At 39.9% G+C, this 14,937-nt stretch overlaps 1 protein-coding gene across 4 annotated transcripts in view; it reads left to right on the forward strand.

Moving 5' to 3' along the window:
• Positions 1–14,937, forward strand: part of cita (citron rho-interacting serine/threonine kinase a) — a 39,305-nt gene continuing 24,368 nt past the window's right edge. For all 4 annotated transcript variants that reach the window (XM_085353918.1, XM_085353920.1, XM_085353919.1 and 1 more), the window contains exons 1-9: positions 1–102; positions 218–359; positions 726–901; positions 2,947–3,048; positions 5,139–5,281; positions 5,652–5,745; positions 5,831–6,037; positions 6,215–6,368; positions 7,619–7,808. In XM_085353918.1, the coding sequence (XP_085210044.1) occupies positions 1–102; positions 218–359; positions 726–901; positions 2,947–3,048; positions 5,139–5,281; positions 5,652–5,745; positions 5,831–6,037; positions 6,215–6,368; positions 7,619–7,808 (1,310 nt within the window). The remainder of the gene's footprint in view (positions 103–217; positions 360–725; positions 902–2,946; positions 3,049–5,138; positions 5,282–5,651; positions 5,746–5,830; positions 6,038–6,214; positions 6,369–7,618; positions 7,809–14,937) is intronic.

Consider the following 14,937-nt stretch of genomic DNA (forward strand, 5'->3'; position numbering starts at 1 on the left):
ATGCTGAAGTTTAAATACGTGAGTCAGGGAAACCTGAAAACACCGTCTTCCTCTGCTGACCCTATCACTAGCCGCAGCTCACGACTCAACCAGCTGTTTCAGGTAAAGTAATGGATCAGTTTAGGTGTAGTTTCGATCTCTTAAAATTCAGTTTAAATACATCCCGAATAGCAGACTCCTGTGAATTCCACTTTTCTTGTTTGTGTATTGTTTTCAGGGACGACTGAGTCTGTGTGGGGAGCAGGGAGGATGCACTTTAGGTCGGGAAGAGTTTCTGGAGGCTTTGCTGCTTCTCTACCAAGAGTGCACTTCCCCAGAACTTATGAAAATACATCATGTGGCAAACTTCGTCAATAAATGTAAGCATACATTTTAAATATGAGCAAGATTTGTTTGTTTTATTTATCAGTCGTCATCCGTTTTAACAAAACCTGATTATATCAACTGATGAAATTGATTAAGAGCAGTTATATTTGTGATGCACAGTTTTAAAATGCTCTTAAGCATACTACAAGGCTTATGCCTTTTTTGTAATATCTGTAAGGTGGACTTTGATAATTGTACTAAGAGTATGTTGCTGTTGGTCTAGTTAGAATAAGGTGTTTAGCTCATAGTTCGCATTCATAAAAATGTCTTAAAGGTTTTACTTCAAATTTTGAAGCCATAAAGGGTGAAAAAGTTGTTTGTGCTGTGCTGAGCTGAGCTGTTCGTGCTTTTTGAAACAGTTTCTGAAGTTGTCTCGGAGCTGCGGGCCCTACAGCCCAGGCTTCAAGACTTTGACCTGCATGCAGTGGTGGGTCGGGGTCGTTTTGCTGAAGTCCGAGTTGTCCGGGAGAAGGCTACTGGAGGTGTTTGTGCACTTAAAGTCATGAAGAAGACAGTTTTACGCACTCAAGAAAATGTAAGTTTCGTCCTCTAAGAACTACATCGTACCAGAGAGTTTTGATATCCATGTCTGGGACACAAAAAGGAAATTTTGGTAGTTTGCTATTTATTTGTTAATAGTTTTTTTTCCAGAAGGAAAACCAGAGGTGGGAGTAATAAAATAAATGTATGCTGGTTCCATTTAAAGTTGTGTGAAAAAGAAAGTTTTAAGGATTCCACTGTAGCAGTCTTCTGCACTTAACAGTTTTGTAGCTTTACAACGTTGCTTCTGTTTGCAGAGGTTTGTGAAAATTTGTTTATGTACAGCAAATAAATGTCTGGGTTCCTCTAGACACTTCAGTCTAGTTGAGGACTGGACCATTGCAACACCTTGATTCTTTTCTTTTTTAGTCATTCGGTTGTAGATTTGTTGCTTTGCTTGGTGTCATTGTTACGTTACATGACCTAGTTTGGGTGTAGCTTTAGCTTTTGGACAGATGTCCTTACTCTCAATCGTCAATACTTTGGCATACAGAGGAGTTCATAGCTACTTCCCACTGCACGCACCCCAGGTACTGTGGGTGAAATAAAAGCCCAAATCATCAGCCTCTAGAACTCCATTTGAGGCATTTTTGTTGATATGCTGTCTTTGATGTTCACCAGTTGTGGTGCTGTGCATTATAGCCAATCATGTCCACTTTCGTCTTGTCTGTCTGAAGGATATTGCTCTTGAAATCTTGTGGTTTGTTCAGATTCAACTTTGCAAACCTAAACTGAGCTACCATCTTCTTTTTAGATGGGCATTTTCAAATAAGACATACTTCTTCACTCTTTTTTTTTAGTTGTGTTGTTACAAACTTTAACATGTTAACTCGAGCCTGAGATGTAGCCCTTTTGTTTTTTGAAATTTCTTTGAATATTGGGCCATCTGACCTTTGGATTACTTTGTTGAACTTGTTTTTGCAGAGGTGGTCACATTTGCTGGTGATCAGCAGCATCTGCCTGCTACTTACCCTCTTAATTCCTACACAGTAAGGGTGTACTTCACTGAAAAAAACGTTCTTTTTCTCAAGACTGTAGCTTTTGTTTCAGGATTTCTTTGAATACACTGTCATAGATTAGTGGAACAAATGCCCATTATTAATGTTTAATTAATGTTTATAATACCACTTGTGGTTTGCTCACTACCACAAGTGGAAACCCTATAAAACGGGTAGATTTAGAGTCCGTCTAATGGGAGTGGAAAGGTTCATGTACTTGAGATGGATTTCTGTCAGAATGAAATTCACTGAGAACAATCATGTAATAATAGCATTTATTGAAAAGTATTTATTTAATTATTTTAACACAGAGACAACTATTCACTCTCATATTCAGACCGATGAGCAATTTAGAAACACCAGTTAACCTGGATGCATGGGATAATTATTTTATCTTTTTTTTTTTTTTGTTATAATAGTCCTCTAATGAAATGATTTCCTCAGGAGTATTGAAGTGTATAAAGAATAAGGGGCTTGAATTTTTCACTTTCACATTTACTACACAAGTACTGTTAACTGTGTCTCAGCTACTTGGTGTTTCAAATTTGTACTCCTAAAAAAGTCCACTGGAGAGTGCTGTAGGGCTAAGCACAACAAATGTCACTTGGATCCAATATTTCACAGCTGTGCTCTCTGGCATATGACTAATCGGACAGATCTCCGTCAGAATAGTACATGAGCTGTGACACAAAGGGAGCTGAAGAATGAACAGTTTTAATGAACAAGAAATGTCTTCTTCGTGCCACCTGTGACAGTTTAGTGTAATTTAGTCTCATCTGTCGCTTATAAAAAGAGGGAACAAGAACTGAAGCTAGACGAGAAAGGCAAGAATTCTAATCACCAGAAAAAGTAGATTTTTTCACAGTTTTATCTGAAATAAAATGCAATTACATTTAACCCACATTCAGTTTCTTAATATGGAAGTTTCTGTGTTTCAGGCACATCTGTTTATATGGCCATTATACTAATCACAGTGTATATTTGTATTGCTTACATTTCAAACAGTATAACTGCTCATTGCTCACCTTCTAACTCTTCAAAGGTGATTTTTCATGAAGAGGAGCGGAGGATCTTGGCTCTGAACAGTAGTCCCTGGATCCCACAGCTGCTGTATGCCTTCCAGGATAAAGATGATGTTTACCTGGTGAGACTGCGGCACATGTTTCTTTTTTTTCTTTTTTATCTTAATGATGAATTGAAATGACTAGTTTGCTAATTTTTTCTGAATCAAAAGAATATTTTAAGGATCTTTTGTAACACACAGAGAAAATGGCACACACACAACATACTGTACTTACTAATACAATATTTGTGCTATATTTGATGTATAAAGCAAAGGCCTTGTATTTTGTAGTGTAGGCCTCGATGTAGTGTTAGTCCCAGTGTTACAAAATAGTACTGACCGTATAGTGACTGGTCATAGTAGATAGCTGCCCTTCCCTAAGCCTGGTTCTGCCTGAGGTGTCTTCCTGTTAAAAGTGAGTTTTTCCTTCCTACTGTTCCATAGTGTTTGCTCAGAGGGGGTTGTTTGACTGTTGGGGGGTTTCTGTATATATATAGTAGGGTCTTTACCTTGCAATATAAAGGCCCTTGAGGCAACTCCTGTTGTGATTTGGTGCTATGAAACAAAAAATTGAGTTGGTATGACATATTAGCTTTCACTCAAAGTATCATAAGCACACTGTGTATTCCCCCAAACTCTAAAATTATACTGTGGGGAAAATGGCTAGACTCAGAAGTAAAACAAACACCCACACTATACATGAACCCTAGAAATACAATCATCAAAATTTGCCTATTGTTACCTGCTTTCTATCTTTGATTTTCAAAATTTGACCAACAAAACTGGCAGTCACTCAAAGTGGCATGTGAAGGAGGAATTATAAAATGACCAATCTGTTTGTACAAGAAAAATATTTTGTAGCAGGGGAAAAAAGGTTTCATTCTTAAGTCGTTATTTTTGCCATCAGTATGTTCCACAGTGACCAGGATTTTTTCATGATAAATCACATCATTCATTACTGACTCCTCCTGTGGCTTTTTAGATGCTGTGCTTGGTTTTAGTTTTTCTTGAAATTAAAAGCTTACTGCAACTAACAAAACAGTATCACATTTTTTTAAGCTATCACTGTGAAAAATAAGGAGGGAAATCAGAAACTAAACTTACTGTTTACCATTTAAAACACTCAGTGAATGTATACTCTTTATGCTGCATTATTGTATGAGTAACTAATTAAAGGGGGAAACGTATCCCTTTTAATAATGCAATCTTAGCACTTTGTCAGTTACAGTTAGCTGTTAAACTTACAATGAATCTGTATTTTTCCTTATGATCAAGGTTGTCTTAGGTAGTAGGAAAGAGTGCAGTCAGTTTCTTGTGCAGCTGGGCCTTATATTTTATCCTGCCCTTTTTGTTTTCTTTCTCTCACCATCTATATATGTTCCTTTATGTCCCCTGCATATCTGTTTCAATTCTTCCTCTTTTTTTCTCTCCCCCTCTGTCTCTCTGCTCCTTAACTGAGCATGGAGGAAAATACAAAGCATCCATCTTTATCCGTGTGTCAGAGAGGCACCCAGTCTCCCTGTTGCTAGGTAACACTGGAGAATGCTCCTGTTCATTGAGACTCGCTGACCATTCATGTGCATGGGCTTTGCCTGTTTATGGCTGTATGGCTTTAAACATATAGCTCAAATCAACTTGGCACAGCACCTTTTATTTCAGTGTGCAGACAGCAGGAAAAAAAAAAGAATTTTAGGCAACGTTAACCAAGGCTGATTTATTTTTCCAAACTTTCAAAACTACATGTCTTCAAATGGGCTATGTTATGGTTGCAGTATGTTGCTTTGAGTTAAATGTGTCTTCTTTCATCCTATGATCATTCATTCTAGGCTACACTGGGATTATGCATTTATTCTTGACATATTTTTAGCAATTGAACAGGAATACTTTGACTGCAGTATCATAGATAAATCAGCAATAGTACCCAGTGTTATATAACTGAATCTATAATGAGGAGAACCACCCTATAAGCTTATGCGGAGCAGAGCTTTGATGTAAGCTCAGACACATGGCCCTACACTTGTTGCTTTGTTTTTCCTTCTAAATATAGACACATTTAGAGGCGTTCTTAAAGCTTTTACAGCCTTCAACAACAACACACAATCCTTCAAATGCTATGTACTGGTTATAGTCTTATCCTGCCAGTTCCTCACTTTAAACACATATGCTTTCAGGCGATGGAGTACTTGCCAGGCGGTGACCTGATGTCTCTCCTAAACCGATATGAGGATCAGTTTGATGAGTCCATGGCTCGATTTTATTTGGCTGAGCTGGTAGAGGCCATTCATGCTGTCCACCAGTTGGGCTACGTCCACAGGTAAAATACCCGCTATGAAATCCAACCTGTTATTGATAGAGGATTAGCCAAGTAAGACTTAACAGTAAAACATGATCAATGAAGGAGTGGCAGTGTTCCCGTAGAATGGGTTTCTCGACTTCCAGGTCTATATTAAAAATGTTTTTCTTTCGTTTTCATTGAAAAGGCCACAATAACCGGATCCTGTACATGAGAATTGTTATCGCTTTAACTAATTTAATGTACAGTGTGATGGCAAATGTTATAAAAATGCTGTGGAGTTTGCAAATGTCTCTGTTATGCTTGGAGCAGTAGAGCATTTTACAGTACTCAGACAACAAACAGCTCTGTAAAAGCCGTATCAAATTTCTACTAAACTATCCACTTACAGAGATGTCAAACCAGAGAATATTCTCATTGATCGGACTGGTCATATTAAGCTGGCTGACTTTGGATCAGCTGCCAGGCTGACTGCTAACAAAACGGTAAGTCGAATATAGGCTTTGCTATATGTATTAACTTCACTGGTCTTCACAATGACATTACAGAGTTTCTGTTATGTTTTCCCAGGTGGCCACTTCCACAGTGCCTGTCGGAACCCAGGACTTTCTTTCCCCTGAAGTCCTGACAGCCATGAATGGGGGTTCTAACAGCACCTATGGAGTTGAGTGTGATTGGTGGTCGCTTGGGGTCATTGCCTATGAGATGATTTATGCCCGGTCACCTTTTTCTGAAGCCACTTCGACCAAGACTATCTACAACATCCTTAACTTCCAGGTGCTGACATTGTCATTGTTTATGTATTCAATATCTATAACAGATCAGACACAAACGGTGTAATCAGTATTCCTGTTACGGTCAGTAATATATGCAGTCTAATTTAGGCAATATTTAATCAGTCTATGAAATATTTATTCAATTCTTGTTCAATTTTTTTTTTTTTTTTGCCTACAGCGTTGCTTAAAGTTTCCAGAGGAGCCACGTACCAGTAAGCAGTTTGTAGACTTGGTACAGAGCTTACTTTGTGGTGCAAAGGAGCGACTGGGTTTCCAGGGACTCCACTGTCACTCTTTCTTCTCCAGCGTTGACTGGAACAACTTGCGACAAGGTGAGGAGATTCCTCTCCCTTGAGACTCCTCTGCAATCTTTTTAGTGGATGTGCTCAATTTCACTTGAAATGACATATTCTTGTTGTAATTGTGTTACAACACAGTTGATATATTACTAGTTGTCAAATTCTAATGCTTGGGTTTTTATTCTTTTATATATATATATATATATATATATATATATATATATATAAAAAACAAAACCCCACCCAACAGCATCTAGTCTACGTCTGTGTGTGTTCAGGGGGTGAGCTCATAGACAACAATAGTGTTGGTGTTGTCTATAGTAAAATAATGAGATTCTGTGCGCTGTTGGCAGTAAGCCATGGTTTTTTTTTTTTTTTGGTTTTTTTTCCTGAGGAAGGGAAGGCAGACCGTTAAGATCTGCGACTCATCTGTTTCTCAACAGATGCAGCACGCATCGTTTACACAGGCAACACCAGACATGCTCTTTGTAGCGTTTGTTAAATGTTATTGTTGCCAGTGAGTTTCACAGTTTCCCCTGACTGGCCATTGGAAAACACACCCATAACACTCAAATTAATAGATAATTTCAGTGAAGCATGGTCACATTGAAGAGGCACATGCCTACAGTGCTACTGTAATTCACAAGTGTATCTGCAGGGGTGATTGGTGTTTGTTTTGGCTCTACCAAATAGGTATTTTCTGCAGATGACACCCCCCCATTATAAAGTAATTATATAACATTACTATGCCCATGGTTTCCTCTTAGCACTGATTTGTCTATGATAAAGTGTTTAGATTGATAGTTTTTCTTTATTTATTTTTCTCTTTGTTAATTGATTTTGTTTGAGTAGTAGCAAAAAAAACCCTCAAAATACATATTTGTACAAATGTCTGCATTAAAAATATCATCCTTGTTTATTCACAACTGAGCACGGATAGAGCTTTATGCATCAGCTTTGGGTCCAGCTGATTAGCTTGCTCTGCTGCAGTGAGAGAGTGAGTGAGCATGTGTGTATGAGAGAGCGCGAAAGAGAGGAGGGAGGGACAGAGGCAGCATGTGCATCAACGCGCGACTTACTGCTCTCTAGGCTCCCACCGCTCTCCGCTCTCTATTCCTCCTCCCTTCCTTTCTCTCCCCTTTCTCCTTGTGTTTTTTTTTTTATTTTTTTATTTTAATTTTATTTTTTTTTACATTTTTTGTTTTTAAGTACCTTGTTCATAGCGGCTTCCTTTTTCCCTTGCCCTTTCTCTTATTCCCACCTCTCATGCTCTTCCCCTGCAGTTCTCCCGCCTTTCGTTCCTGCGTTGCATGCTGAAGATGACACCTCTAATTTTGAGGAACCAGAGCAGGCAGCCCCCTGGCCAGCCTCAGCAGCCCAGCAAGGAGCTCTGCCGGCGGGCTTCCAGGGCCAGGATCTGCCTTTTCTAGGCTGGTTCTTCAGCAGAGCGTTGATACTGTTGGCCAAAACTGAGTAAGTGGTACCTGTTTACTAGTCATTGTTGGGATCATTCAAAGTAGACTAAAGCCTGTTTTTCCTTTAGATGATGCAGAGACCTTTTGCATGCACCTTTCTAATACCTTTTGTTGGTAAAGACCCCATGCTAGTATTGAATGCTGTTCTGCCATTAGTCTCCTCATTACCACGGCAACAATTTCCAGGTAGCCTTGTTTCAGGTGACCTAGCATGGTGCCCAGGGCAGTTGGTATTGTCCCTGTCATTAGTGTTGTGCCTGTTGGGGCCAAAAAGGGTTTGGCTATATGCTGTGTCAGACAAGGAATGAGAAAAGGGAGGGATCCCCCTGTTCTGTGGTGCTCTCTCCTACTGACTTCTTGTTTTTGTACCTTCAGATCACACGTAAGTGATCCAGTGCGCAGATAGATCAAATGAATGGCTCAGAGGATGTTAGCTGGTGTTATCTTGCCATCGACTGATTGGTATGCGACTGAGTGTGCCGATGAGGTTTGCTGAGAAGTGGAACCCCACACATAGACACACTCCCACCCTCACTGCTGTTATTGTGCCTTCTCTGTTACTGTGAAGCGTAATAGGCTCCTGACTTTTACGGCATGGGTTTTGGGACTGTAATTATACCTAATTGTGTTTGGCTTCTTAACCCCTGATAATAAAGCAAGAGGATGGGTTTTTGTTCTTGCAGCCCCATGCTAGTGCTCTCGCAGGTTAATGGTGCTGGAGACTGCAGATCATGACAGCAGCGGCAACAGAAATGGAGAAAAAGCATTAGCAGATTAGACTGGGAAAAAGGATGAGAGCTCAGATTGGGGGAGAGAATTATTTCTATGGTTACAACCGTGATGCTTTTTTTTGGGGGGGTTTTTGTGTGTGTGTGTGTGTGTGTGTGGGGGGGGGGGGGTTTTGTTGGTTTTTTTTCCCCCTGTCCCCACCCCCCATCTTTACCCGTCTCATCTCCTCCTGTTATTTCTCTCTCTTCTAATGTCTAAGTCGCCTTGCTGTTACACCATCAGTCATCTGTTCAAGGTTTTTAACAGAAGCCAGTCATTTTCTATGCTGCATTTGATTAAGAGGAGCTCAGTGTTCATAAAATGTGTCAGAATTGTGTTGCGTGTGTGGGAGCATGCATATCCGTGTACACATTATTCATTACAATGCCAAATAGGAAAGAGAAATGAACCTAGAGCCAGGCATAATGAAATGCTAATCATCTGTTTTGGGGGTTCCTGCTATTGTTTGTTTTTTCTTCTCCTTTTTGAACTTGTCTGTCTCACTCCTCATTAGTAAAAACTTAACAGCAAAATCCTCTTAAAAACTTGCCTCAAATTTATAAGAAGCTGTCTGTGGTATAGTGTCGGAAAATCATACTAAACACCCATAAAAAATGACATTGTTAGGATTTTTGGCTGGATTAAGGAAATTCTGAGATGGTTAATACAACATGCGCAGTATTTACAGTTTATAAATATCTGTTTTTGCCTGTTTGGAGCTGGACATAAAACGGTGTTATTAGGTCAGTCTGTCTGGTCAGGCATCCAACGTCGTGCCAAATATCTACCGATACTGGGTAAAGGTATATGGGTGCCCATTGTTCCTTCGTTGGCGTCAAATGTAATCCTGTAATATAGGCTATGATTTTTGTCTTACAAGGTACCTTGGCAACACACACACACACACACACACACACACACACACACACACACACACACAGTATGTAGGAAATCCATTGAGGACATTCATGGGCTTTTGGAAAAGAAATTTGTGTTTGTACTGAATTCCCGCCATTTACAGTGGTGCCATCAGGGTCAAAGCTTTTCATGGGGGACCCCTTTTTTTTTTTTTTTTTTTTGAACAAACTGCCCCAGGACATGTACCACATGAATGACCAAAAGAATGTTGGCAATGGTAGGAGAAGAAGAGTCTTCTAGCACTTATATTAAAAACAGAGAAAAAAATTATATATATATATATATATTAGGGGTGCAACGATACACAAAATTCACGGTTCGGTTCGATACTTTGGTGTCACGGTTTGATATTTTTTTCGATACAAAAAAATGTTCATGCATTTTTAATTTGTCATTTATTAAAATTATAAATATATATTTTAACTCAAAAGTACAGTTTTTAAATTTAACCCTAACCCTTGTGCGTGTTTTTTATTTTGACAGCGAATGCGCACCTGCGGACCACTTATGTGCAGCCCTGGTTATTTAGCTCATCATATTGCAGCCACAGAAATTCTTTTGTCCATGAAACCATAAAGCTGCACTTTCTTTTTGCCTTATAGTCTGATTTGTCATAACTTCTCCGTTTTGTGGTAAGCTTTTCTTTGGCTGTCACTTCTTCACCCTGACCTGTCTTATTTGGCTCAGCAGAACTGAAATGCTTTTACACACGCACTCACATAAGCTCAGCGATTCTCTGCGCGACCAACCTCTCACATGTTTAAGCTGCGGGAGATTTCACTTGTCATGTTTGCATAGTAAGCTAACGATTGATAAGACGATGTCAGAGGAATTGGTGCACAAATTTTCATCACTCACAGATCAGTGCTGTCGCTCTCTATACACAGTTCGCACGATTGCAAAGTGAAAGCAAAAAAACAAGCGCAAATTCAAACGCGATTTCAATATGTCACATATTGACAGTGGCTCACCGATGCCAATGACATAATTACCCAGCTACATTTCTGAAAGAATGCAAAAGCATTGACATATATTTTTCGTACAATAGCCCGACGGGCAGGGAAGAGAGAGATTTTGGTAGCCCGACTGAAAAAATCGCTAGCTCCGGGACGTCGGGCTAGCGATATTGCAAGCCCTGTATCTGATTGAGGAATCACTCATCTTTGGAAAAGAGAGTTTATTACAGAGAAATGGCTCTTTCCAAAATAAAAGCTATACTATCCGCTTCTTCTGGGCTATATTCTCAGCAGCATAAGGAGAATCATGTGCTAACAGCTGTCTAAATGACTCGGCTAAAGTTAGTAGCATGCTTGTTGTTTTTGTCTTTGCACTAGGATGATGTCGGCGTAAATGTGCAGTCATATTCGTTGTGTTCCCACTAGTGCTTTCAGGTTAATCTCGTTGAAATGACCTTAACGCCACAACACGGCAAATCTCCGTTAACGAGCTACCGCCGATCGCTCCGTGCATGGGGCTAGACGGCCAACACGTTAACGAGCTAACTGCGCTAACACACTAGTTCACACCAATGTAATTGAGCATTGCATGGCACATCCAACATACTGTTTTACTTTAGTCCATGACTCGCTTACCTTCAGGGTCATACGTCACATGAAAACCAAAATAATTCCAAACGCCAGATCTGAATGAGGTTCAATTTGCTTGTTGCAAGCAGAGCTTAACTTCTGTCTCGCTAGCTTGCCCTGCGCTCTTCCTTCTGACTATGCTGTCTGTGTTGAGCGCTCAGTGGATCTGCGCTGGACAGTGCAGCCTAGGCGGAGTAGTCGAACACAGATTCACTGAGCGCTCAACACAGACAGCATCGTCAGAAGGAAAATTGATAAAATAAATTACAAATGTTGTATTGTTCGATACATATGCGTACCGAACCGAAAGCACTGTATCGAACGGTTCAATATCGATACGAATATCGTTGCACCCCTAATAAATAAATAAAAATATATATATATATATATATATGTGTGTGTGTGTGTGTGTGTGCATGCATGCATGCATGCATACATTAGTGTGTGTGTGTTATTTTATTTTAAGCACAAATTGAAAAAATAAATTGTTATTGGGAATTTTGCATGTCCTACAAAAGATTTCCCCAGAGGTTGCCTTGTTTTCATCACACTGCTTGTTAGTATTACGTGTGTTTGTTTCTTCCTTCAGTGTACATGACTGTTATCCATCCTTTTGCGTACCTGATGAGTGCTGCTAAGCCTTTTAACTTTCTTTGTGTCATTGTCTTTCTGAGTCTCTTCAATAATGCAGTTTGCACTGGTTACTCATTTCTTTTTCCTCCACAGTTCAAAAACATGACAGCTCTCCCATTCCTCAGTGGAAAGAGTGGTCTAACATTTTCTCTCTTTTAAATACTTAAATTCTTCATGGCCACATTATGTTTAGCGTTATTAAAGTATTACCTATGCTTCCTGAAACTCAAGCAAAAATCTCCAGCTAATTTCTTAAATGGCCACATTATCTGTACAAAAACCCACCCACCCCCCATCTCCCACTTGAATTTTGATGTCTAACATCAATTTTTAATTGGCATCTGGCTGAAATGCTTCTGTTTAATCTAGAGGCCTGTGAAAAAGAACTGCCTAGGGTGTTGCTGTTTTTGTTTCAGCAGTACGAGCCGTGTGTGTGTGTGTGTGTGTACACACTTTTCTGTATATTGTATATATGGTGTGTGTGTGTGTGTGTTTCAGGGGGATGCTTCTCGGTGCAGAGAGGCAAAGGGAGCAGTGCTTGCTTTTCTGATTATTTTTAACACTGTGACTCAGTCTGAGTCAACTTTATTAAAGATCCTTCTGCAGTGTTTGTGAACTCATTCATACAGATTCATTCATTTATTTAGAGGACCTCTATTCATAGTTGCCTTGTCTCTGGTCAGCAAAATGGGAAAAATTCACTTAGTGCTCTCGATTGCTGCAGAGAATGGAAACAAAATGGAACATTACCTTATACAAATAACAACAAAAAAAGAGTGTATTGTACTCACACTGAGTCTTCTGGAGACCAGCCCCACGCAACAGCATATCCCAAATTCTCCTGTCAAATTATTTTGTCAGGCTAACGGCAAACATTCCCGGGTCTGCAGGTCCATTTTGTTCATGCCGTCTGTTTTGTCCTAATCATACTGCAGCAGAAAGAAGAAGAAGAAAAAAAAAAAAAAAAATACACACACACACACACACACACACACACACACACACACACACACACACACACACACACACACACAGTGGGGCAAAAAAGTATTTAGTCAGCCACCGATTGTGCAAGTTCCCCCACTTACCGTAAAATGATGACAGAGGTCAGTAATTTGCACCAGAGGTACACTTCAACTGTGAGAGACAGAATGTGAAAAAAAATCCATGAATCCACATGGTAGGATTTGTAAAGAATTTATTCGTAAATCAGGGTGGAAAATAAGTATTTGGTCACCTCAAACAAGGAAAATCTCTGGCTCTCACAGACCTGTAACGTCTTCTGTAAGAAGCTTTTCTGTCCCCCACTCGTTACCTGTATGAATGGCACCTGTTTGAACTCATCATCTGTATAAAAGACACCTGTCCACAGCCTCAAACAGTCAGACTCCAAACTCCGCCATGGCCAAGACCAAAGAGCTTTCGAAGGACACCAGAAAAAGTATTGTAGACCTGCACCAGACTGGGAAGAGTGAATCTACAATAGGCAAGCAGCTTGGTGTGAAAAAATCAACTGTGGGAGCAATCATCAGAAAATGGAAGACATACAAGACCACTGATAATCTCCCTCGATCTGGGGCTCCACACAAGATCTCATCCCGTGGGGTCAAAATGATCATGAGAACGGTGAGCAAAGATCCCAGAACCACACGGGGGGACCTGGTGAATGACCTGCAGAGAGCTGGGACCAAAGTGACAAAGGTCACCATCAGTAACACACTACAACGGCAGGGAATCAAATCCCGCAGTGCCAGATGTGTTCCGCTGCTGAAGCCAGTGCATGTCCAGGCCCGTCTGAAGTTTGCCAGAGAGCACATGGATGATACAGCAGAGGATTGGGAGAATGTCATGTGGTCAGATGAAACCGAAGTAGAACTTTTTGGTATAAACTCAACTCGTCGTGTTTGGAGGAAGAAGAATACTGAGTTGCATCCCAAGAACACCATACCTACTGTGAAGCATGGGGGTGGAAACATCATGCTATGGGGCTGTTTTTCTGCCAAGGGGACAGGACGACTGATCCGTGTTAAGGACAGAATGAATGGGGCCATGTATCGTGAGATTTTGAGCCAAAACCTCCTTCCATCAGTGAGAACTTTGAAGATGAAACGAGGCTGGGTCTTCCAACATGACAATGATCCAAAACACACCGCCCGGGCAACAAAGGAGTGGCTCCGTAAGAAGCATTTGAAAGTCCTGGAGTGGCCTAGCCAGTCTCCAGACCTCAACCCCATAGAAAATCTGTGGCGGGAGTTGAAAGTCCGTGTTGCTCGGCGACAGCCCCAAAACATCACTGCTCTCGAGAAGATCTGCATGGAGGAATGGGCCAAAATACCAGCTACTGTGTGTGCAAACCTGGTAAAGACCTATAGTAAACGTTTGACCTCTGTTATTGCCAACAAAGGTTATGTTACAAAGTATTGAGTTGTATTTTTGTTATTGACCAAATACTTATTTTCCTCCCTGATTTACGAATAAATTCTTTACAAATCCTACCATGTGGATTCATGGATTTTTTTTTTTCACATTCTGTCTCTCACAGTTGAAGTGTACCTCTGGTGCAAATTACTGACCTCTGTCATCATTTTAGGTGGGGGAACTTGCACAATCGGTGGCTGACTAAATACTTTTTTGCCCCACTGTATATGTATATGTATGTATATTTTATATATATATATATATATATATATATATATATATATATATATATATATATATATATATATATATATATATATATTGATTGCTCTGCATAAAAATTGCTCAGCTGTTCTGTTGTCAAAAGAATAATTGTCATTACTAGATATTCTTCATTCGCCAACTCCAAAGGGAAGGTTGAGTCAGCTTTTATGCTCCTGGTTTCTGTTACTCGTTTATGAAGTGTGGGTGTTGTGTCTGCGTTTTGACCGACTTCATTACAGATACAATGACTGTAGGCCTTGCTGTTATGTGTTGTGTCCTTATGTGGCAATATAAGACTGCCAGCCGAGTCCCATTCTTGTTCATTAGTCTGACTGATTATTCGAATCATTGGTTGCATTTTTAATTAATTTTTTTTTTTTCTTTTTTTTTTTTCTTTTTTTTTTTTTGTCATAGTTTGTTGCACAAAAGGAAGATTTTCGAAGCATTTTGTGCTCTCTGGTCTGTTGATTATAAAGAGGTTGACAGGAACTCGCTCGCCAGAGAGAAAACATTGCCCCTAGTTAGAGTGGATATGTCTCT

This window comes from Diplotaxodon limnothrissa, linkage group LG5, assembly GCF_057381915.1.
Source record: "Diplotaxodon limnothrissa isolate DT_005_m linkage group LG5, D_limnothrissa_male_GT1.1, whole genome shotgun sequence".
Lineage (NCBI taxonomy): Eukaryota > Metazoa > Chordata > Actinopteri > Cichliformes > Cichlidae > Diplotaxodon > Diplotaxodon limnothrissa.